Below are 26,065 nucleotides of genomic sequence, written 5' to 3'. Positions count from 1 at the left end.
GGGGGGGGGGTCAATAATCTCCAAAAATTGCGTTACGTAGTACTTGAACGCAGGGGCCTAATGCGGAATTACAGACTAATAATATAGTCTTTGAGAGGCGGGTAGACTGTGTCACGTATAACAACTTAAAACGGTGCTCTGTATAAATTTGATCTTTAAAAATAATAAAGTGAGAACAACTCCGATAATACTGAAAAATCGTTGAAATAAGTGTGAAAGAAACCCAATGAACAAATAACAAGTGAAAAATTAACACCAAAAAGGGATAAAACCAATAAAATAGTGCTATTGCTTACACGGTCAACTACCATAAATCTACGTGCAAAAGTTGCTTTTCCGGACAATAAGTCAATAGTGGAACAAATCTGAAGTGAACGTGCGTGACAATTCAATGCAAACTCAAGAATAATTAAACTTTCTATTTAAAAAATTTAAAAAATAACCTAAAATGCGTTGCTAATTTGCTAAGTCAGTAAACAACACCATCTAGCGTCAAATAGCCAAATCATCTCAAGAACAGCTACTGCAGTACCAATCGACGTAAACAACTATTCGATACTAGAGGTCGCAAAACCTAAAAATAACAAGTTAAAATACAAAAATCAAAATCAAAATAGAAGAGGTAATGGCAGCACTTCGAAAAATTCAAAATGACTTAGATGAACAAAAAACCACTATTACAAAAAGCGCAGATGAAGTGACGGAGAAAGTAACAAAAAATATAAACAAAATATTAGACCAAAAATTAAAAACTTTGGAAAGAAATCAGGAAAAACTCGAGGAAAAAATAGAAAACCAAGAACACAGGTTAAATCAGTTGGAGAGACAAACAAGGCAAAGAAACGTTGTTTTCTTTGGTATGGAGGAAAATGAACGTTCTTATTCACATCTAGAAAACAATGTAATTGATTTTCAGAATAATTATTTTTCTTTAAATATAAACTGCCATGACATAGAAGCTGCTAGAAGAATAGGGAAAAAAGGCGACAAGCCTCTAGGTCACAAGATAAAGGTAATGCAACAAAAGAAAACTCTGAATGATACCAGCTACTATTTAAAAGATGATTACCCATATCACGTCCTAGAGAAAAGGAAGATTCTTCAGGAACAAGTCAAATTAGAGCAGGAAAAAGGGAACAAAGCTACCATAAAATACGATAAGCTGGTAGTAATTAAACCCAATAAAACAGATGCCGACCACACGGACAACAGAAAAAGGCACCTTTCTATCTCTCCACAACAGAGGAAAAATGCCGAGAAAAATACTCTAAGTACCAGTACACAAACAGCTAAGAAAAATAAAACCCTTCAAAGTCGCACAACACCTCAACGATCCTCCAGCATCTCAGAAGGAGTGATTAAGCCAGGAATGCTTAACTTTTTAGTAAACAAGAAAGACATGCAGAGCGACGAAGGAAATAAAAGAAACAGCAACAACATATAGCAACTAACAACGCCTCTCTCAGTGTACTAACACAACATAGATAAACTTAACAAAAATGAATCATCACATCTTCCAAGACGGCCGGTCACCGAGGAAGAGTACGACCAAAACCTTCCAGCAACACCATTAAAAACCAACTCATCAACCGAAGAAAACAATCTAATTAACCAGCTCTTGCAGAGGGCGACCTTTCGCACGCTGGGAAGAAGATATTAAAAAATAGCTGGCCCCAAATGGCAGCACATAGCGCAAAATTAGAGAAAAATGGCAAAAGCTGGAAGAGGCCTTCACCTGAAGAGGGGTTCCTATACAAGAATTAGAATATCAAAAACTGTAAATAATAATACTTAGCATGATAGAAATATAGTCATAATATTTATTCATATGTAATACCACAAGAGCTTCAAAATTATCGGGTATTTCCCGATAGGTTCGTTGCAAACAAATATAGTCGTCATGACGACTATAGTCGTCAGGTGAATAAAACAACTACTTAATACTTTTCTTGAAGCAACGACCAGAGAAAATTTTCACAAAAAATTGTCAGTATAATACCATGTAGGTTGTACCACGTGACGTCGAATGGTGCAATTCTATTGGCCGATATTTGGGTCGGAAAAATAATCATTTACTAATAGATTTTGTTAAGTTTTTGCAAAGGTTTAGAAAACCACATAAAGAAATGTACCTTATTAATTAACTAACTATATTGGGAAATAAAAGGCTTTTTATTTTGTATTTTTATTTTTTTATTTATTTATAATATAGTCTTTGATTAGAGTCATATTGCTTTTCTTCCAGTACTACACATTTAAATATCCAATCGTAATATTATTTTCTTTATGTGTTTCTTCTGTTTTATATTGTTTGCTTTTAATATTTATTTAATTAAATTCTAAACATTTTTATGAAACGTATTCTTAAGAATCTTGCTACAAGTGCGCATGTGTCATAGTTGCTCATTTGATGTATTATGGCTGATTTACACAGGGTCAGTAGACAAGTCAGTCGCAGCGCCAATGTCGGCGCCGCGACTGACTTTAACTGTTTACATGAAGTAAGTAGTAGTGTCGCGTTTCTCAGGATGAGCACACGCGTGTGAAGTCAGTGGGAAAAATGAATTCGCGAAAACAACTGAAACGACGATTTAATTATTTGTTGAAAAATTTATCAATTTTGCTGTTGAATGAGTTAATAGAAATGGTAGAAAATGAGATAACTAAAAATAAACGACAATGGGTAAGAAAATGGATTGACGATAGAAACGAAACTGGTGGCTCTGCTTTGTTGCTGAAGCAATTGCGAATTTTCGCCATATAATTGCACCAATTTTAAGGTTTCGTCTTCGCTGAGCTTCATTTTTATCGCCAGCGAAAAAAACGTGGTCACTCTACAACGCAGCGGCAGTGACTAACCACGCACTGACTTGTCTGTTTACACGGGGTTTATTTGGCTGGCGCGGGGGTGCGCGGGTGGCGGGGGGCGCCAACTGACTTTAAAATATTCGTGTCCGAATATTCAAGTCAGCGCTGACTTCAAGCCACTGTACTGACTTCAAATCAGTTTACACAGGGTTTTTTTCGGGTCAGCACTGACTTGCCTCGAATTTGTAGTCAGTTACTGACCCTGTGTAAATCAGCTCTTAGGGAATAGATTATAAAAGAAGTTGTGATACATGCGAACGGGCAATTCCTTTGTTTATCTTTATAGTTAATTTAAGTCAATGAAATGAATTATAGTAAATCAAGTCATTATTGGAGTGTTTAAATTCCTACACTAAGCACTAGATTAACTAGATGTTTTAATATTTACCTACTTGTACAAACATAAAGTCAACTTTAAAGACACCTGTACCTCGACACTTGACATGGGCGTAAATAACAGTTTCCTACGCATGTCGACGCTTCGGTGGACGGAGAAATTGTGTTCCACCATCACATAAATTTTTGTATTTTTTTTTTACTTTAAATAAATAATTAAACAACGTGACTAGTCACTAGATAGAATAAATGAATTTTCTAACGTGTACCCGCAGTCTAGTTTTTTTTTATACCCGCATTAATTTGGTTGCAGAATAGATTTTTTTAAATTGTTAGACACAGCGCCGACTTTTTGTTGATGTTGTCTTCCATAAAAATCATATTAATTTATCATTTCTTATGATAATAAGATCATATTTAATTATAAAGAGTATTCGTATATTTATATACGTGTGCTCTTTCAAAAATTTGGTAATTAATGATGAATTAACATCAGGTGAATTTGCCTCGTTTGTCTATAAAGAATTACGTTATCTAGACCTTAAAATTTCTAATCAAAGCGTTGGCGCGTTACAATGGCCAGCCAGCGCCATCTATTGGAACGTAATACATTGAATCATAACGAGCCCAATGGCTACTAATAAACCTCTAATCGTTCCTTTTTATAATATTAATGAAGACAGATGACGCAAAAAATTAAATAAATTTTTATTTTGTAACATAAATGTTATTTATTAGATGGCGCGTCTTTTCTACCACGCGCCACAATTCGCGATTCTGGACGAGTGTACGAGCGCAGTCTCGGTGGACGTTGAAGGGCACATGTACCAATACTGCAGAGAGGTAATGTATATAAATAAAAATGAATCGCAAAATATATTGCTAGGCGCAAAAGTGCAAGACGGCGGGACCCATTCGAGTATTTTTTTATTTCCTTGAAGTCTGAGAAAGGCTTTTATTGCCAGAAAAAAATCTAGTTTTTTACTTGGGTTATTCCTTTTTTATTCCGGAAAGGAAACAGTCACTATGGGGTAGCATAGCAAATGTTTCCATATGTTGGTATGTGGGTCATTCTTCTTTTTAACCTACAATAAGTTGTCTCCACTAATCAGTGAGAAAATAAACAAGGAAATTACTATTATTTTTTTCTTAATTGTATTTCAACATGCACTGTACTATATGCATAATGGCTATGCACGATCAAATAACAAATATATTGAATAATTTAATTGTAAAAGTACGTGACAAAGTAGTAAATCCGCGTGACAGAAGTGTATCTCATACAAATTCCCTGTGTCTCCCGCTACCTCAGCTTGCGTTTAATCCATAATATTACGAAAAAATTATATGATGACACAAAACATAAAAATATCTTATAACTCCTAAATATATTACCTATCATGCAATAGCAACCATTATTTTTTATCACTTTTAATAAAATATTTAAAAAATATCAAATACTTGTCTCCTACTGCCTAGTGCTTTATTTTGTAAATTCTGTCACGTGGGTTGTCCTTCGAAATACGCGTTTGTGCCGCTCGTCTTTGTGGCCTGCGATTGAAAGTTTAGACCTCCTTCCCCCCTTGGTACACTTTCCCCTCTGACATCAAAAGTCAGCGCGTCAATCGCTCGAAAGCTGTGACAGAAGGTGTGTGTTTTTATTCGGCTACCGCTTCGTCACGTGAGTAATGGATTCAAAATATAATTATTATTGTTACTTTTTGTTGTCTACTCTTACGTTATAGGAAATATTTTGTTGTCAATGAGTAAATTATAAATTCTATGTCAGCTTTTAAATGTTATCGACTTAGCAACAAGTTTTTACCCCTACGTCACATGTCAACTCTGTCACACTTTTACCTAATGGCAAACAATTTTTTCGATTATGGGTTTCGCCAAATATCCTGGAACTTCTTTGAATCAGGGCATGGAAAAGGAGCTTCTGATGGTTGGAGGGACAATGAAATGCCAAGATGATGCCATAGTAGGTAGAGGAAACTATATTGCAGATGTTCCAATTCTTATCCACTTTCAAGATGCCAACAAATTTAAACGGTTCATTTTGACAGACGAAGACTTGGAAAAGGTAGCAACAACGATTCCAAATAATATTGTGCCCCTGAAAGGAACAAAGCAAGTCTACCAAATGTTCACGGAAACTCGTCTTAAACCATAGGGTATTTAGTTGTTGCTGTGAACAATTCTGTTCTTACGACGTTGTTGTCTTATTCTAAAACTTATCAGCCTCTGCCTATATATCCTGCCTCTGTATATACTGTATATACTGTTCTTATCTAACGAAAAAGAAGACGATATAATTCATGATGTAGAAGATTTCATGCTCACTGATATTATGAACACAATTAATATGCCCCGAAAAAGATTTTACGATATTATGTATACATAATCCAGCCCAGATGAATCAATCAATGAAGATCAGCCTTTCGCCACGCTTAAAACGAAAGATCCAACTGATCAAACTGCTGTCTGCGGTACTTCTTACCAAACACTCCAGGCTCCGAATGTTAATAAAAAGGGAAGAGACAATATTTCTAGTTCGAAGAGCTACTATCAATATTCGAAAAATAAGACTTTCTATCAATGGCTTAATGATTATTTTATTTTATGTTTTTGGAAACGTTAATTTGATGTCCAGCTATACTAGACTTTATTTATTTAAAACGAATGAGTAGTCATTTAATTTACTAAAATATGAATCTCTTATTCTAAAGATTCTCAAATGTGATTTCAATAATTATCTAAGTTCGATCTCATGTTATTTTATTTTTATTATTATATGCCAATGATGAAGACTGAAAAGATGTATAACAAAATAAATTATTTTAGAAAAATATACCTGTTTTATACCAAAACGCAGCCTGGTATCCCCTAGATTATCAAACTCCGTCACGATGTTGTCTCCTGATAGGAAAATTATTTTTGTCTTTTATATATTTTGTGCAACATTTAAAATTTATATTTAAATTATTTGATTATATTGCTATCTGTGATATTGGTATTTATTTTTAAATGATAGTAAAAATTTATTTATAGCAAAAAATACATTTATATTAGCAGAAAATGTGACGGAGTGGTATTAGGTCATGAATAAAACATATTTTATACATACAAATGTATTATATTAGTATGTTTTCTAAAAGCTCATTTAGTTAATTAATGTATTACAAAAGTACAAGTTATTTGACAAAGAGTATTCGATAGAATAAAATAAAAGATTTCGTGCCGAAATAGTAAAATTTTTTGTCGAATCTATCTTTCAGGCCTAGAAAATCGTACAAAAATCTGTAAACATCTCGGCAAACCACTTTTTCCAATAGAATAGAAAATCTGCTATCAGAATATATATATAAACTGACAAGAAAGCTTTATATTTTTATTTTCTTAATTGAGCTAAAGCTTTATCAAATTGTAGGTTTAAAAGAAGAATGACCCACGTAACTAATGGCGAAACGTAATCGAAGTGTTTGATAAATGATGGAAAGGAAGCTTATTGAAATATGTCTATAAACAAATATTTAACATGTAAATATTGATATCTTTAGATCATTTAAAATTATGTTCTATGTACAAAAAAACAGTCTAGAATTTAATTTAAAAATATTTTCTTTGTATTTAAACATAAAAAATGTATTCTAAAATGTATTAAATTGATCTTTTAATATGAAAAATAACTTTTCCATTTTCATATTTTCAGATGGGCATTTCTCTATTTACGGTATCTCACCGAAAATCATTATGGCAACACCACGATCATTATTTGCAAATGGACGGTCGAGGTGGTTACGTTTTTGGGGAGATCGATAACTCTACACAGGAATTCGGATCGTGATTGTTCTACGGTGACATGTATAGATTGTATATTGGACCATAGACAATGTATTGACAATTGACACAACCTCTTAAAGTAGTCGCTCTGTCAAATTGTTTTACGCTACGGAGAAAAGAGACAGATAGTAAAAAATAATAATACAAATTTATTTATAAATATGATAATCTACTATATTATGTTTAATAAAATAAATAAAGCATTATAAATGTTAAAGTTGGTCTATTAGACAAAATTCTAAATATGGAAAAAATTTGATTGCCTATGTGACTTTATATTATAATATAAATATATTTAAATTATGAAAAAGTTGCTACACGTCATTTATACACAAATTAATTATGTTTCGTATTAAATATCAAGATAACTGTCAAACTAGAATGACGTAACACTGTGGTTAATATAAAAAGCAATAAAGAACTCCTATGATGGTTCTCTTTACCCACAGACTGGCCATAAGCCTAACAGTCACAGTTTCGTTAACGGATTGCAAAAGAAACACTCGGTCATATCCTTGTCTATGACTGTCTATAATCTATATACGTTAAAGATTAATTTGGTCCATAATCTATACACGTTAATACTAATAGAATAAATATTTTTAAGTAGCCAATCTACTTTTTGACTCTTTGTACTAATTTAGAATACGTAATATTCGATTATTGACGTTTTCAGTGATTTCATATATAATGAACAAATGTTTTTATAATTTATTTTTTTATATTTGTAATGGTGCTCGGATATTAATTAGACCATTGTTTATTGTTTGATCTATTCCCATATATGTATTTAAAAATATACAATTTAACAATAGCAATTAAAGTCTCAAGCTTTATTAAACATATTAAATAATGCTCAGCACATATGATTATATAATTTCAATAGTAACCCATCTCCCACTATTTTTGTATATAGGGCAACCAATTTTCATTGCTTTTTAAATCATATGAAGATATGTACTTAACTTGATATCACTATTAAAGATGCCGTTAGTTTTTGAAACTGGATTTTCTTTAGTATTTAGTATAATAGTGGTGTTATAAGTTTAATTTTTTTAGTTTTTACATCAATTAACTATTTAAAGCTATAGTAGGTATGTTAATAAGGTATTTATCCAGTGCTATTTTATTGTAGTTTCAACTTAAAATATCACAAAAAGTACAAAATTCACTATCTGTGCTCTATCTATAGTTAATAATTTATTAATGTGTAATTAAACTATAAAAAAACTCTCATCCAATATCACACGTTTCATCAAGATCGTAACTTGGTAACGATCTTGGACGTATAAATTAACTTCCTTATTCATAAAAATAAATCAGTGTAATGGGCTATTTGGCAAGATTTTTAAAACTATAACAGAATATTAATAAGTGACTATAAAACCTACATATTTGTTATTTCTATTCTGTCAAGTTAAAGCTTTAAAAACTCACACATTCATTATTTCAAGATCCCGCCAAAACGCTTGTCTTGGCAAGATGGCGTCGCGCGAGAATCTATGACGAACTAGGCCTGAATACATGTAAACAACGTTTGAGATATTTAAGCGTTAATGATTAGTCCTAATATAGAAATATACGCTGGTCACACTAGGACATTCCTGTGTTGTGGGTGATTAGACTCTTTCGAGACACAAGAAAAAAAATATTATTGATTTAATTTTTATGGATAAGTAGGTATATATACCCTATATTTAATCATATTATGTTGTGGCTTCATCGTGGAATTGCCTTGTAATGTGGCAAACATGAAATCAATTATAAATCAGCATTTAACTTATATATACAGGATAAACGTAACATTTATAAGTAGTTGACCAGAACAGTGAATTAACGATCGGGCCACGACATTAAGCACTTGTGATATAATTTAATCAATGATATAATTCCTAATTAACTAATTATTGGCGTCCATGTTCGATGGTATAATATGTAACTATTCACTCTATAAGAACATATTTTTAATTTAGTTTTCGTCAGACTAAGAAAATATAAAATTGTACAATAGTATTTAAATTTAAGATTAATATATCTCAAAGGAGTATATTTTTAAAATGGGGAATATGTTAACATGCTATGTACTTTAAGATCTCCCGCGCACTGCAATGCAAAATGGCTGCCGACGCGTTAGGACTTCCATTTCAATAATTTAAAATGGTTACCTATTTCTATATTTTAACATAATTTATTTGTGTATACATGATCATATTCGCTATTCTGTAAATCACGTTTCCCAATTTTTTGTAAGAAAAGTAAATGTCGCTGTGATAGATTATGTTTGTTTGTTATCGTTGTTAGGTGCTGGGTCAATAAAGAAGGGTTAAGGATAATACTGCCTTTTATTTAAATCCCTAAGAAGGAGACACAATTCGACATGTAGTTTTTTTTCAGATAACAAGCCATATTACCATTATAGTTTAATAAAAGTTACACAAACATAAAAATAAATCATATATGGGTCATCAAGGCCTTTTAGAAATTCCTCGTTGTCTATGATACTCTTAATGTGAGAAATACCTTTACGATCCCTAAAGCACCTTTACGATGTTATAAAATTAGAATTTTTTAAGATGCAAGTTTTATAGAAAAAAATACAATATAACATAAAGACCGTGTCCTCTAACAATGAACACTTTTCTTATAAATAAGTGAAAATATATGAACATTTATACGTATTACACCAGTAAATTCAAGTTTCCTAAATGCTTTTAAAAGATACCCATTTAAGAAGGACTACAAGTTAACTTCTTTTTGAGATCTGTCAGAAACAATAGAAAATATGGCGCCTGAAAAGTAATCTATAAAAATCTCTATTGCAGTTATGATACTAAAACAATTTATTTCAAAATGTACAATCTTAATTAAGCTTGTACAGCTGGTAATGTACCTACGCATTGTTTTCAAACTAACCCACAGGCCACAGTATTTTTACCTTACCCATCTACACTTTATTGGGATTACGTACCTAATCACTTGATCGAAAACAAATTTTTTTTCATATTAATTTGTATTGATATGAAGTTATTGTTTTATACGTACTTAAGGAGAACGTAATAACACTATTATTTATAATTTGTGTTTATATTAAAGTTAATATTTATGTGAGTCACGAGTCTTATCATACATTTACCCATATAAAAACATCATTTTAATATGTCTATAAAATTATACTCTGTTCTTAATTTGTTGTAAGTTTTGCAACTTGATTTTGACTTCGATTAAGTGCCAAAACCAATAATTTTTCCTATATTTTAGAATGATCTCACTTGACTCATTAAGTTTTTTCGGTAGTCTAAGTATTGTTCAATTTCCCAGCTTTTTCTATAACTACGTATATAAATTAAAGTTATTTCAAAATCTAAATATTTTAAAATGCCCGCGGAATGGAAGCGTCATATGTGATTTGTAAAAATTTGACAATTTCGATTTCAACTTACGTAGTAAAATATCCAACTTCATTCGCAATAATCGTATAAAACTCTATAATTTGCTGAATTTGTCATTTTTAATCTTGATTGCGTATTTTTTTATTGTTTAAATAATAATCTTTTATGTGGCGTCAAATTAATAACATTTCAAAAGTTATTTCTTGTTTTTTTATTTCGGTTCATAAATAATTCTGCATGTAACGGAGTGTTATGAGAGTAGCGCTTCGCATCAGCTGTTATAGAAAAAAATAACGGGAAATCGACGATGGAGATTGGTCACACCGACGGCCACATCAAATCTGGGGTCTAGCGTGTGACCCTGTTAATTTTTTCCTACAATAAAATAGCTGTGTAATTCTAGTGAAGTTCTGCTTTGACTAAATAGAAATACAGTAAGATTATAGTGTTATTTATGTGTATAATATGGAACGTGCAACAGGAACAGAGGTGTTCGGGTGTGGCTCAACCCATTCCTCGGACATAACGCTGAATATACAAACGACGACTGGTGGTAATTTCTCCATTAGTGTGAACTGTAAAAATTCAGTGGAGTACCTGAAGAAACTCGTTTCGAGGAAATTGAAAGTGTCCAAGGATCGAATATGCTTGTTACATCGCGAAAGGTAATAACGGAGGCGTCGGACGCCAAGCATCTATTGTTAAACATAGGTATCACGGAAATAAGTTGCGTCGATACGATGACGCATTCGCGTCCTTTGACTCGATTATTGATGTTTGGTTTGCTCTTTGCAGACAACTTATTGATGGGACTTTAGAAGAAAATGGCCTACTGGATGGGTCGCGTGTCATTTTGCTGCCGAGCGTCGAAACTGGACTCTTGGTACGTACGTGACGCAGTTTCGCAAGCCTACTCAATGTCCCATGATAATCACGTGTTTCATAATATTCAAGTATTCATAATACTTATCATTTTCAAGTGTATGTTTTATTTTATTTCTTTTGTTTACAGACACATAGATCAGAGAACTCAGTAATGCAAGCATTAGAAACTTTAAATGACAATCAAGTGAATGACTTTTTGAGTGGAAGGTCACCCTTGAATCTTACCATGAGGCTAGGGGACCACATGATGCTAATACAGCTACAGTTATCAACCCTCAACTCTAGTCGTTCATTGAGAAATTCAGCTAAAACCTCTCAAGCAAAAGCTGAGTCCAAGGAAGCAACTAATTCCCAAGCTTCTGCCCAAAAGGCTCAAGCAGACACTGCCTCTTCTAGTAAAGACAAACACAAAGAGGAGTTACGTTTTGAAAAACACGATTTAGATTTATTGCAAAATGCTTTTGACTTGTACAGATCTATGGCTGAAGAGAAGTATGGTGACAAAAGTGACACAAACAAAGAGGATGGAAATTCCTCAAATTGTACTTTGTCAGATCTAGCTGAAACCTCTGGGGAAAGTGATCAGTCACCTATTAAGTCCCTATCAAATCTGGTGTCTAGTCCAATACACTCTACCCCTGAGAACAGAGATGCTAAGGCTATTGCAAATTCAGTGAAAAGCAGCCTGCTTGACTTGTTATCAAATAAATCTTCCATTGATATGCCTTCTACGAGCTCATGTGACAAGCCATGTGCTTCTACAACACACACTGATAGTTCTATGAGTGATGATAGTGATAATTTTACAGAGCAAAGTTCATTTCTTGCCGAGAATACAATAGATGAATATCCTATGGAGAATTTATTTAACAGTGCAGTTGACAAAGGCCTATTTACTGAACATGACGAAACAATGATGGACCGTGAGATTTCTAACTTAGCCACAACCAGCCATGGCACACAAGAAACCACAGCAGGACCACTGCCGTCATTCCAGAGCATCAATGAGCCATTGAAAAATAAGCGTTTTCAATATTTACTTCACAAGACATCAAAGTTTAAGCATCCTATCAGTCAGAATAAGCAGAAGGCATTTTTGCAAGTGGCAAATAAGAAAAGAAGCATACAAATAGAAAGTGTCACTCCACAACCGTCTACCTCAAAGTCAGAGCCTTCAGTGACAAAGATTGCTACGGGCAGTCAGACTGAAATATATGCAATACCCTCGACTTCTAAGCAAACACCTATCGCATCCACATCAAGTGATGAAATTCCTGTTATAGACACCAGTGCTCTTAAAGAAGCATCCAGGAGCCTCACTCAAAAGCTACGGAAACTCTCAAAGGAGGTTTTGACAAAAAAAATTGATATCAAGACATTAGAACAGTCAGTGCGCTCCAAAATTAGTCCGGGTGCTGTTATTGAGTCTATGAAACATCACGGCCGAGGAATTTATTCTGGAACATTTTCTGGTACATTGAATCCTGCCCTTCAAGACAGGTAAGAAAATTGTTTATTAAGCTGCTATTGTTTAGTAGCAAGCATGTACCATATAAACTTAATCTAATATCGAACTCTTCACCTACTATTGTACATCAAAAATACTCAACTAGAATTGGCTTGCCTTGTTGGTTATACAAACTAAACTTTTTTAACTAGTCAATCTATGATGTCATTAATTGCACTATAAATAGTTTATGCTGATGAAGTACAGAAACTGTAGAAATTATATACAAAATTGTTATTTTCAATGTTTACAATTCTTACTACCAAGTATTGTTCTTTATTTTTTGATATTAATATGAAGCCTTTTGTTAGACATAGACATAACATTTATAACATACGAAAACACACACACATAAACACACAAAATAACAAAACTCAAGGAAAAATAAAATAAGACGAAGAAGTTATTATTGTAATAACCAACCTTAGTAGTCTGTTCTATCCAAAGTAGATTCACATTTGACCTAACAAACCTTACTTTTAACTTCATTGTTTATTAATTATTTTGTAAACATTATGAGTATTTATTATGTATAATTGATACAGCACTCTAAGTCTAAAATATAATGAGGCATTGAAGAAAAACAGTCAGCAATCGTTATCATGAGCTATTTGATTGTTTAAAAGCATGGCATTGTTCGGTCGAATGTCCATTGAATTAATTACTAAATTTAAGTTATAATTTTAGAACACCTGATTTTTCACAATTTTAAATGGCTTTCAAAACTAGACGCTTTCATATTTTAAATAAAAGGTCTAAAAATCTATACTTTTTAGAGAGAAATTAATTAACAACTGTTAAGAATAGAGTTTGATCTATGGTTCAAAATTCATAAAGATTTACACAAAGACAATATGTTTGAGGCGATATGTGATTTAATATACAATGAAACAATGTAATCTAAAACGAACATGAAGATAATCATCCTTCCTAGAAATCTTGAAATGGCATTTCTGATACATGTAATAATGTCAATGCCATTTTTAATTTATCTCTGAAATAATCAAAATTGTGAAATATTGCAATTTAATTTCCTAAGCAATTTTGTTGTCAACAAACAAAATAATAAATATAAACCACGTGTATTGTTTTTATTAGCCAATGCCAAACAGCTATGCTCACACAAGCTTATATTTCTTATGAAGGACGCATTATTATAATACTGTATTAAACAAGATTGTTATTTTATTATTATACCAGGGTATTGTATTGTTAATTTATACAAAGGTGTACTCGAAAGCAATTGGTTTTGGAATTAATAGACTTGGGGTAGAAACATTTCTTTATCTGTTTTAATTATCATTTCTGTAGTTAGAATATCTTTATTTCTTTAAAAGTGCTTAAGTATTTGTCGAAAATTTTTTCGTAATATAATGTTCCCGTGTTCAATCAATATTTTGCATAAAGTTCGCTGTCTTGGTACCCGAAATTAAAATTTATCTATTCCAAATAAAACCTATTACTTGTGTAAGTTAAAGCAGTGCCAAGTTAAGTTAGAAGACTATCTTTCAATTTTTTTCAATCACCTTTGATTTTACTGTTAATGCAAACGCATCACCCCTGATGTTAGTCAAGATTCCTTAACAGTAGTGTATGTAGAAAGTCGAAAACTAAATTTGTATGATGTTGTTTATTTATCTACCATAATTTTAATCGTGTGCTTTCCATAAATGTCAAAACCCAAGCAGTCAATTATCAATATGATATTTTGTTTATGAGTGAAAATGCTCATTTGTTTACATACAATTTGCACTAACTTTTCGATAATTAAGCCTTTGTATGTCTATGCGCTGTTGACAGCTTGAAAGTATCGTCCATATATTTTCTCTTTAGTCTAATCTTAATATATATAAATTACGTGTCACGTTGTTTGTCCGCGATGGACTCCTAAACTACCGAACCGATATCAATCAAATTTGCACATCGTGTGTAGTTTGATCCAACTTAAAAGATAGGATAGCTTACATCTCAATTTATACCCGCAATATTATTTTATTGCAAATATTTGTTTATTATTTGATACAATTCTAACAGATGGCGCTGTGTTAAAAGTACCAACGTTTCACATAAGCTATCTATCTACCTTTCACATAAGTTCTCCTACCGTTTCTCTTGAATAGTTTACTACTATGTAATATAACAAAAACCTTAGCCACAGCAACGCTTGGCCGGTCTGCTAGTATTCTATAAATATTTCCCGGCATTTAATATTCGGTCAAGGAGCGCTATTTATTATTAAAAAAATTCCTGGTACTTAGTAGACTAAAGTAGACTTAATATAATTCTTATTTTTCCAGATATGGCCGACCAAAGAGAGATATATCCACCATCATACACATTCTAAATGACTTGCTGTGTGCCACGCCACCTTTAGGACAGGTATGTCAAATCAAAATTCATTTATTCATATAACTAGAACGTCAGTATTAAAAAAATATTTGGAGGGACTTAATTAACATTTACTACTAGGGACTAGTAATAAAATTACTTTCCTACAACTTATCGCCAAACAGCTAAATTTCTATAGAAAATGGTCACGTGATGGAGTGAGATGTCATTCTCATACAGGGCTACTTTGCAACTAATCCGATCGCGAACTTTTCTACACAAAATCGTTGTCGTTCTCTTATCCCTTTCGGTATCGCTTTTGGAAGTGACAGAGTAAGAGCTTTGTTGCTAAATGAAGGAGAGCGGGCGAGAAGAAACACTGTTTAAATTGTAATATATCTTTACTTATAAAACTGAAGAATTGCCTGAATGGGATGGAATGATAATCAATAATTAAATTAGAGAACAGACTAATTTCCGGACTACATATTAACATCCTATTATAAAAACATTAAGTTATTAGCCGTCTTAAATAAGTCTGTGTCAGTATAGTTACACAAGTAATTCCTTCTGAAAGAAACTTCTGTAATAAGGAATTAATTTCGGTGATGCGGTGCTTATAAACGGCATATAAACCAGCTCCTTTCACTTGACCGTATTCAACGAAGAGCGATTCGAATCGTCGACGACCAGTCACGTTGCGAGCGGCTTGATCCATTGGCGTTGCGTAGAGATGTGGGGTCACTCTGCATCTTCTACCGCATTTACCGTAGAGAGTGTTCAGAGGAGTTTTCGGACTAATACCTGCAGCTGAGTTTCATCATCGGACGTCAAGGCAGAATACAAAATACCATCCGATCACCTTGACGTCCGTCGTTCCACAACTAAGCGATTCTTAAGGCAATTTCTGCCGCGCACCACCACTATGTGGAAACAACTGCCCACTGAAGTATTTCCGAACCAATTCGACTTAGGGTCGTTCAAGAAAAGAGCGTAACAACTCTTAAAAGGCCGGCAGCGCACTTGCGAGCCTTCTGTCCAGTCCATGGGCGGCGGTATCACTTAACATCAGGCGAGCCTCCTGTAACATAAAAAAAATATATAAATAAATACTACAAACTATAGTCTACGAGGAATTTAGTGTATTAATTAATCCAAATAGTAGAATTTTATTTAGTTATTTTAAAATCGACGTTTTCACAAATAAAAGCAATATTACTTATACTCTGTTCCTGAAATTATGAAACTTAATATTCAATTTGAATACCGCTATTTTATTAATAAATTATTATAACGTTTGTTTAATGTAAATAATAGCATAATTCCTTGAACTTTATTACGTTGTGAAATCCTGCGTTCTGCATTCAATTTGCGAATTTACGTAACTCAGTGTGAAACGGTATAATAATTCGAAACAATTACGCATTATTTTAGAACGCTTAATCCTAATATCAGAATACTGATTGTGCAATTGTAAGGCACATTTTATGATATTTTTTTCGCTTTTTTGAAGAAAAGCAAAAAATATATATAGGTAGCTTCTTTGGCGTATAAAAATCATCAAAAAATAAATAAAAAATCGTGATTTGAAAATTTTGGAAAAACAAGATGTATGCTATTCTATACATTGCTACACGTACAGTGATTGTCGCATTTTTAGGAATTTATATTATGCTATACATTGCTATGTTTAGGGAGAGTTGGAATGTTACTAGTAGTTTTTAACATATACCAAAAGATGATTAAATAACATGATTGCAAATAAAAATAACTGTCTTGGTGGAAGTAAAAATGTTTAATAAAATAAATCTTTCTTCAACAACAAAATAATCGTTAAATATAATAATTCAGAGACCCGATTGCTTGCGGTGGTCCAAAATACAGTTTTGATTCTTCATTCTCTCGGGAATCGAACCCACAACTTTGTGTGTTGCTTCCTACAACCACTATATTAACATAAGTTCAACTGTCTTTTAAGTTGTAATAAAATAGGTTTAATATATACAGACATACTTGCAATTAAAATTTTATAGTAAAGTCCAAAAAATATTGATCCCGTGCAGTTACCAATGTATATTATGCTATACACCATCAACGAAAGGTAAATTATTGCAACTGCGGCATTGTATAGTATAATAATATACGTTAGTAAAAAACACGACAAAAACATGCTAATTCTCATAGCGACAACAGCATATGCATGCATATTTGGGGGTGCAAACATAAAAATAAAATAATACTTACCATAGATAAACCTGTGCGGCGCATCTTGACGGCTATTTTTCACAATTGATTTAAAATTATGACAGATAAACTACTATTTTTATTTTTGAAGTATAAATAGACGTCTAGAAATGTCACTAAGATATAAATTATTTTATAGTGATCATATATTTTTATAAAGTTGTATGTTGTTGTTTTACTATACAAAATGAACGTAAAGGATAATATATTAGTATGAATGAATATGACTAATTATTTACAATCTTAATCTATATAATAATTAAAAAGTAAAAAGAAAAATCATATTCGACATAGTACAATAGAATAATTTAGTTTTTCTTTGAAGTTACTTCCTAGATATATATTATACAGTAAATTAGTTCATGAATTTCAATTTTTACACTTGTAAATAAATTTACAAGAATTTAAATTTAAAAATTGAAATTTTATGTAATTTTATTATAGAAAATTTACTTTTAGAAAACACACATCTAATATATAAAATTCTCGTGTCGCGGTGTTTGTAGTTAAACTCCTCCGAAACGGCTTGAAATGTCATGAAATTTTGTGTGCGTATTGGGTATGTCTGAGAATCGGACAACATCTATTTTTCATCCCCCTAAATGTTAAGGGTAGTCCACCCCTAAATTATTATTATTTTTAAATTATTAGATAATAAAAAAAAATATTTTTTCTCAAACAATCCCTATTTTTCATTATAAATGATACACATGGCAAAACGACGTTTGCGTGATCATCTAGTAACATATATTAAAATATAGTGGCTTATTTCAGAGGGATTTGAAACACAGCTGTAGTGGCCAACTGGACGACAAATGCCCAAATTGCAGTCAAGCGACCTGTTCCTACGGTCAATGCGATGGACATCCGTCCACATCAAGAAAGTCATGTACATGTGCCAAGGAATGCCACTGTAGCCGTTTAAACCCACCAGTTTGTGCAAACTGCGAAGGCAAAAACGAACTATGCCAAAAGTGCACACTGGCCAAAACTCTAGCGATCGAAAATACCAAAACAAAATGCAAATTGGAGCAATTAAGGCTGGTTATGCAGCAGAAGAAGCAAAGAAGAGAGGCTCGCAAACTCAAGACTCTGCCGTACAAACCCCCTAAGCCGATACCAACTCCTGAACAGGAAGAGATTGAAACTATCGCTTAGTGAATTAATCTATACCGAGACAGCACAGCAGTATTATATTGCTTAATCTTGCTTTTCGTCACTTTAACATTTGCATCAATATTTATATGATTGAAGTTGATAAGTCTTTTCAGCATACTTCTGCAATTCATCGAGTTACTTCTTTTTTGACAGGATTTTATTGTAAGCAAACAAATCAAACCTTCAATCATATAAACATTGACCATGGTGCTAATTATGATACATACACCTAAATATGTCTAAATTATCAGTTGTTCCTTTGTTTTAATCCGTTAAGTAGAACTATTTGTTTTTTAATCACATTTTGTTTGGTTTTTGTATCTACCAACATGAAATAATATCTCAATGCCAATCAAAGTTGGTTGGTTCATTGGTTCACCATTAAATCACTAAACGGTATATTTAATTTAATATTTTTATCATACTTTTGGCAGATATTTTTAGTAAAAAATATCTGTCATCAAAATTAGCACCAACAGCATTTTGTTTGCGGATAACAAGTTGGATTGAGGCGTTCTTATTTTGAAATTGTGACGTATTTTATATTGGCAATACTGTCTAAAACTGCCCAATCAGCTTTCTAAAGTGCAGTGACGACATCCATGAATAATTTTTAATCTGTGATAGATATCACCTTTTAAAAATCTACAACCCACTGCTTAGCGAGCTACCCAACTGAGATGTCAATTAAATATGCTTAAAACTATCTCTCTATACAGCGTATATATTTAATTGACTCTTGTTGAATATATTCTAAATTACCATATTTTAATGAGTTATGTAGGCGTAAATTAAGTGTTGCATGTACAAATAATAGTTAATTAGCAAATATTAGCATGTATAGATTCTGATTGTTGCCTGGTGCGGTCGACATGTTTCGCTAGTACAAGTTTATAAAGGCATGTAAAAAATTAAAAAGAAAGTTCCATATTTAAAAAATAGTTTCACTGTTTCAAGATTCGAATTGGGGTCACATTCAGAGGTCATTCACCTCATACGTATTTTTTTTTCATTTAAAAAAATAGGCGGTTTGAGATTCAAATTTGGAATTACCTTTCAGAGCTCCTAGACGCTAACAGTGGAAAAAGGTTTTATTGTTAGATTTAGATAATTTGGTTGTGGTGTAATGATTGTTGCACTTTTAAAACTTATACTAGCGTGACGGTATCTTTTGTTGTTATTTTTTATTACTTTATCGGGGTCCACATTTTTCGACATTTTGTTTACTTTATTTAGTTATTTTTAGACAAATGCTGTTAAAGTACACTTTGGAATAAGTTTTGTATAAATTTATAGTCACTGTAGAGCATGGAGCGTTTCTATATGGTTTGTTTAGTTTTAATTCCATGTCTTATTAATTTCTACATTGGCACTGTTATTTTTAGTTTGTTTATTTCAAAAATGTTTAAAATAAATGTTTCCTTACTCACCTTATTTGTTTAGTTTTTTTTAAGCTCCATTAAAAGCTAGATTTGACACAGTTGAGAGCAAGCTTGACAGCGAAACATATCTTCTGACATTATTAAAGTCAATTCAGTCAGGTTCGTAATTCGACTAAACATACGACGTTTTCATTTTGAACCAGTGTTTTATTGAACTCCATTGACTTATTTCGTGTCAGAAGACTTTGATATCTACCCTAAATTATAAATAGGATTAAAGCTTTGTATATTATAGAACTTAAGAGTGCTTTGAACTCATTCAGTTTACCTACAGACAAAAGAAATATATTGTAATAGAATCGAAATATACCTGTCGGATTCATCGGAGAAATGAGGTCAGAATTATATTTTGTTAAGGATAATATACTTTTATTTAGCTTCAGAAATCGCCGTTTAAAATCACATAAATGCCTTACGATAAGCTTATTTTATTTAATAAACATAGACATTTGTTTATAAGGATTTATGCATTGTCTTCCGTGCTTCGCGTCTACACATTATCCGCAAAATCCTGTCTTGGTTGGGACCAAGAGATCCATTTCGAAAAGCAATATTTTACTCCCGAGTGAAAAAAGTGCCTATTAATGTGTAGAATTTGTGTTGTGCCATAATTGTACGAGTATTCTTAGGTTTTTAACTTTTCCTAATTTTGTGGTAATCGGATAAATGGTAATTTGTAAATAAGGATTTTGTTTGTTACCGCTAACTAGCTATATATTTTGTTACGATATATTGACTAGACTAATCGGTTTAAGATCGCAAATTGTTTTCCTTGTATTTCGCATGTATAGTGAGAATAAAATTACTTAACTATTCCGCAGTTTATTTTCAAATCAAAAACAAATTTCTATTAACTTATCTTTATTGAAATGTACTTTTCATATCTTAATAGTAATACAATATTTAAACACCAAATTGAAACAATATTTCGCCAATGTGTTTAGAAAATGTCACTAACGCTGTGTTTTTAAACTATATAAAATTACGTAATTATTGGAATTTTATAGAAAACTATCAAAGGGGCAAAATTAAAAATTCGTAATTTTCGTTAAAGTATTTATTATAAAGTTCTTTCATATAAATAGCACATAACCCACGCCACTCGCGTGAACAACGCGATCCACACTACAACATATTACTAACTTCACGCATTTCAGTTATCAGATACGGAAAGATGGTATTTGATTGAGTCACTATGATCACTATATACAGAAAACTAAAATTTAAAATAAAAAAAGATAAAAATGTCATTAAATCTCTATTATCAAATAAAGTGCGTACAAACGCTTGAACACTAAAATCCGCACCCGAAACTGAAATCGCATTATTCCAATTCGGAACATTCTAGAACCAAACATATTCTAAAAGCTCAAAACGTTCCAGAACGCACACGTATTCTGGAATTTTCTAGAATGTTACGCTTGGATAGCTTAGAATAAGAGCGTGCTCATGCCGCCCATTTCCGCCTGTTCCTTGACGAAGATCTCGAAGTACTGGTAAATGATGGTCACGGCCAGAAGTATACCAGTCCCTGAGCCAATGGCTCCGAGGAAATCGGCTAGAACTGAGAGAGCTCCAATACAAAGACCACCGAAAGCGGCAGCTGTTGGAATATAACGGTTTAATTCGTGAATCATGGAGTTGTCACGGTGACCACGCATTACCATCTGCTGTTCTTTCAGTTGCTTGGCGACCTGAAATTTAATATTGGTTTAGATTTCTGTATAGCTTTTGTATTAATCACTGCATACTAAATATATAATATACAAAAATTAAAAAAGAAAATCTAATTGGGACTGACATAAAAAAAACTATGCCTATTGGTCAGATCAATATACTACCTATAAAGAATGAAGTCTAAAATTTCTATACTTAATAAATTTAATACAGAAGTCTCCAGAGAAAAGACAGTTTAGTTCTATTTGGATCAATGGTAAAACCTAATTTAAGACATTCAAGAGTTGGGACTTACATCCTTAGCAGAGGATCCGGAAACATCAATCCAGGTCTTTGAGAAGAAGGCACAGGATCCCAACATGAAGAACATGTAGAGAACTGCGTGTAACGGGTCTTGGCCTATGTGGGAGAGGGACTCCGGGGGACTGAAGTAGTAGCAGAGGCCTCCCACCGGATAGGCCCTGGCTGGACCACCACCGCCCACATCTGCCCACACTCCGAGGAGGTTCACGAGGAAGTTACCACTGAATTTCACTGCTAACATCTGTGGACAAGGGTAACTTGTAAATGTGGCCCCCAATGATACTGTATCTTTTGCTGTCCATCTTTTTCAAGATCAGTCTGTTGTTTCTGACAACCTGATTGTAGTATTGTTAGTAAATATGCCATAAAGTATGTTAAAGTAATATTGAATATTATATTTGTTTTTGTGAGACAAGTTTAATTTAAAAGTTAGAGGTCCCTAATTATATATCGTTTTAAATGTATAATAAGAAGAATAAAAAAAAAACAATATTCATAAAACTTATAGTCACTGAAGAATGATAACCTCGTATTTCAAAAAAAAACATTTTTTTTTATTTATTCTTATGTCATAAATCATAATCACGAAGAAAGGAATTATTTATGTTATTAATAAATAATTCTTTTTTACCATCTAAAACAATGGACAAAACAAATAGTAATATTTTAACGAACATTGACGAAATGAAACATTTTTCGTTTCCTGAAATGTTTGGTTCTCTGGATATACGAGGTTATCATTCTACGTTCACGTTATTCATTGACTTCAATCTTTTTAGTTCATTTATTCCAAACATAAGCCTTAAGCCTTAAAAAAATACAGTTTTTATATTAAAAATTAATTCTTATAGATAAATGAGTTGTAGGTAACTTACTTGTGAGATAACGTAAAGGTTGGAGACGAGCGCCGATTGCAGGATGATGGGAATGTTCGATGTATAGAACAACTTAATAGGGTATGACGAATATTGCCCACGGTAACGAGCAGACTTTATTGGTAGATCTACGCGGAAGCCCTGAAATTTAAAATTCAAATTAATAAAATAAAAAGACAAACCCATCTTAAATAAAAAAAAAATTCAAAATCTGTCTGAGCCAATTTTAAGCTATTGCATAGATTTTATAGCGGGCTTTGAGCACGGCGACCGAATTAAGAAATTCCGTAACGAAATAAACTTAACACACGATGACGTAATATAGGTGAGGCCAATACGCGTTAGAGCGGGACAGAACGCATACTGCGACTCACATCGGTTAAGCGTGATCGGATAGGCGTGTTAGTCTGAGTCTGGTAGAGTGGTAGATTGAATTAATATCAAAGAGAAAACTTGAATTAATATCAAAAACAAATAAATAATTATATTGCAAAAGTTGATAAAAAATGCTATGCAATAGCTTTACCGCGGCAGTCCCCGAGTGCCAAACGTATTTTTTATCTAGCATATACTCTAAGACGAGCCCAGAACGAAGAAAAAATATATAAAGTATTTTTTAATGAACTAGATGTTACTAACCCTAAACACACAAAAAAAACAAAAGTAGTAGTACAAATAAAATGCATACCTGGAAGTATATGACTATAGCAAAGACGAGGACAGTAGCAAGTAGATTCATGAGGTTAGGTAGATTCTGTCGGTAGAAGGCTTCGCGGAGGGCTCGAACCTTGTCAGGTCGGGTTGCCAACAGATGGAATAACGCTATCACTGCACCTTCGAATTCTGTGCCACGACCTTTGGAAGAATAGCAATATTTTAAAATCTTTTTCTATACTAATACTTACTAGGATGATAATAAAATTATTAATAATTTAAATAAGAAAAAGATCTAATAAATTTCAGTACACACGCTTATTTAGTTTCTTGAAAACGCAATCTGATATCATTTAAAGATATGACCTGCTACGATCTGAACCAAATCAGCCTAGTACTTGGTAAAGACAAACCCGAACATATACATATCATAAACATATCAGTTATTTAGTGTTTTTCTAATAAATATTGTTCCTAATATCAAAGTTAATATGGATTTTATTAAAGTGTACATCTTAATGTATAATAATCAATAAAACATACCAGTGTTAACAGTAGCAGGAGAGAAGGCCTTCCATACAATGGTTTCACAGATGTTGGTGGCGATGAACAGAGATATACCAGAGCCCAAACCATATCCTGAAAGTAATTTATTTTATATAATTTCTTCTAATTTTTAGATAATAGTTAATTATATAAAAGTTGCTTGTACAATAAAACATGGAACCTTGTATTTATGTGTGTTGCATTATGGCCATGTATCTAAAAATATTTGTTTTATCTTTGTATGAACTGATAACTGATATTTATTACCAAAATCTTAAGTTGTTAAGTAAAAAATATTATAGGATAAAATTAATATACATTTGAAGATATTTTTGAAAAAGTAATAATTTCTTGAGTAAAAAACAAACCTTTTTGCAGAAGTTCATCCAGCAACAGCACAATAAGACCGGCAACAAACAGTTGAATGATGATGAGCAGACAGACTCCAGCTCCAATTTCACTGGGCTCACCGTACATTCCAGTCATTACATATACAATAGCTTGACCTATTGTGATCACCATACCGAACACTGTAAAAAACAGTTTTTTTAATTCTTTGCATATAACTTATAAACACAGTATTCTGGAATTTTGAGTGTCCATGGGCAAAGTACTTAACATCAGATGATCCTATTGGGTATTTGCCACCTGTTGGGCAAAATACAATGTCAAACATCTATATTTGTTAAATTTCTTACATTTCTGAGCTCCGTTAAACAATGCTCTGTCTTTTGGTGTGTCACCAACTTCAATAATCTTGGCTCCTGCTAGCAGTTGCATGATGAGTCCTGATGTAACAATGGGTGAGATTCCTAGTTCCATAAGTGTTCCTCTGTTAGATGCCAGGATCACTCTTATCCAATAGAATGGGTCTGCACTGTCCGAGGACATTATACCAAATAATGGTATCTAAAAATAAAGTTAATTTCAATAAGGGGACAACTTTTATATACTTCAGATTAAATATGTTTAGTACTAAAATTAGTCAAACTCATTTACTGCAACATGCTGTAACTTACAAATATGAATTACAGAAGTTAAGTATTAAAAGCATGTAATTTTGGAGTTTAGGTACAATATGATTTATTGAAGAAATATTGACCTTATTATTATTTCACAATTACATTTAAAGTAAACAATGCTTTAGGCATTAAATATATAAAGCTACTAATCTTTATTTTAGGAAGACTAAAATAGGTTAAACATTTTGCTTACCTGGCAACATACTAAGAAAATAAATAGTGTGATTGCTGTCCATAATACTTTTTCCCTGAATTGAATCTGAAACAATAAATTATTCTTTTGATCTAATTTCATCAATGGCTAATGACTTTACAGTTACTTCAATTTTATCTGGGAGGTTACTTTCACTCAAACTATCACTTTGTATGATGTTGTAACAATTCAACACAAGATGAAAATTACATAGGAATAATCAAATAAGAATTATAGATTTAAAATTTCTATTAAAAAGAAGGTAGTACGGGTACAATGTTCAATAAATCACCAACTTACCTTTCTCTCGGGTTTCGCTATTTCTGGTAATATACTGCAGAAAGGCTTTATAACTTCAAGGAATTTTACTGAAACACAATTATTAACGATAAATCATCACAGTTTATCACATAAAACACAAATATATCGCAATTATAAGGGAAATATTCTTATACGTGTCGTATTTTATTTACGATATAATTATAAAATAAAACGATACTCACTTCCCATTTTGGATTTATTGTGTTTTCACTATCCTAACTAAAATAATGACTGATCGAATCGATCAAAACCATTCAACTTTTCTTCAATAATAGGACACCCAACTCGACTTTTCTAAAAATGAACCTGCGCAACGCCGCCAGCGAACCGTCTACAAATGACACGTCCACAACGTCATGTCACGTGACTTGTGATGTTGGAGTTCATCCACAGGTTATTTATGACAACATACATAGATAGCCAATAGTAACCATAGCGTAGTGCCAAGTCCACAATGAAGCGAACCAGAAG

At 32.4% G+C, this 26,065-nt stretch overlaps 3 protein-coding genes across 3 annotated transcripts in view; 2 read left to right on the top strand and 1 right to left on the bottom strand.

Moving 5' to 3' along the window:
- The window catches only part of LOC125060273 (ATP-binding cassette sub-family D member 3), a 33,934-nt gene extending 24,551 nt beyond the window's left edge, over window positions 1-9,383 (top strand). Inside the window, exons 14-15 of the mRNA XM_047665088.1 lie at window positions 3,943-4,047; window positions 6,920-9,383. Of these exons, the coding sequence (XP_047521044.1) occupies window positions 3,943-4,047; window positions 6,920-7,054 (240 nt within the window). The 3' untranslated portion in view covers window positions 7,055-9,383. The remainder of the gene's footprint in view (window positions 1-3,942; window positions 4,048-6,919) is intronic.
- A 1,351-nt stretch (window positions 9,384-10,734) lies between these two features.
- On the top strand, window positions 10,735-20,816 carry LOC125060271 (midnolin homolog). Its single transcript, XM_047665087.1, has 5 exons — window positions 10,735-11,104; window positions 11,235-11,322; window positions 11,452-12,824; window positions 15,129-15,210; window positions 18,178-20,816. The coding sequence occupies exons 1-5, from the start codon at window positions 10,905-10,907 to the stop codon at window positions 18,559-18,561; spliced, it is 2,127 nt and encodes a 708-aa protein (XP_047521043.1). The 5' UTR covers window positions 10,735-10,904; the 3' UTR covers window positions 18,562-20,816.
- A 31-nt stretch (window positions 20,817-20,847) lies between these two features.
- On the bottom strand, window positions 20,848-25,938 carry LOC125060274 (protein transport protein Sec61 subunit alpha). The gene is made up of 10 exons (XM_047665089.1): window positions 25,777-25,938; window positions 25,574-25,641; window positions 25,274-25,339; window positions 24,757-24,967; window positions 24,427-24,588; window positions 24,056-24,151; window positions 23,547-23,713; window positions 22,859-22,999; window positions 21,976-22,224; window positions 20,848-21,697 (listed from the first exon to the last, which is right to left on the bottom strand). The coding sequence occupies exons 1-10, from the start codon at window positions 25,781-25,783 to the stop codon at window positions 21,434-21,436; spliced, it is 1,431 nt and encodes a 476-aa protein (XP_047521045.1). The 5' UTR covers window positions 25,784-25,938; the 3' UTR covers window positions 20,848-21,433.
- Window positions 25,939-26,065: the final 127 nt, after the last annotated feature.

The sequence above is a fragment of the Pieris napi genome, chromosome 21, assembly GCF_905475465.1.
Source record: "Pieris napi chromosome 21, ilPieNapi1.2, whole genome shotgun sequence".
Lineage (NCBI taxonomy): Eukaryota > Metazoa > Arthropoda > Insecta > Lepidoptera > Pieridae > Pieris > Pieris napi.
This window is presented reverse-complemented; position numbering and strand designations above follow the sequence as displayed.

Bases quoted from the DNA above. Each gene is read 5' to 3' on its own strand.
- LOC125060274 (XM_047665089.1), bottom strand. The intron at 24,968-25,273 runs GTAAGCAAAATG...CTTTATTTTTAG, and splicing joins TTTTCTTAGTATGTTGCCAG to ATACCATTATTTGGTATAAT. The intron at 24,589-24,756 runs GTAAGAAATTTA...TGTTTTTTACAG, and splicing joins GTTTAACGGAGCTCAGAAAT to TGTTCGGTATGGTGATCACA.
- LOC125060271 (XM_047665087.1), top strand. From the start codon at position 10,905: ATGGAACGTGCAACAGGAACAGAGGTGTTCGGGTGTGGCTCAACCCAT. The intron at 11,105-11,234 runs GTAATAACGGAG...TGCTCTTTGCAG, and splicing joins TGCTTGTTACATCGCGAAAG to ACAACTTATTGATGGGACTT. The intron at 11,323-11,451 runs GTACGTACGTGA...TTTTGTTTACAG, and splicing joins GCGTCGAAACTGGACTCTTG to ACACATAGATCAGAGAACTC.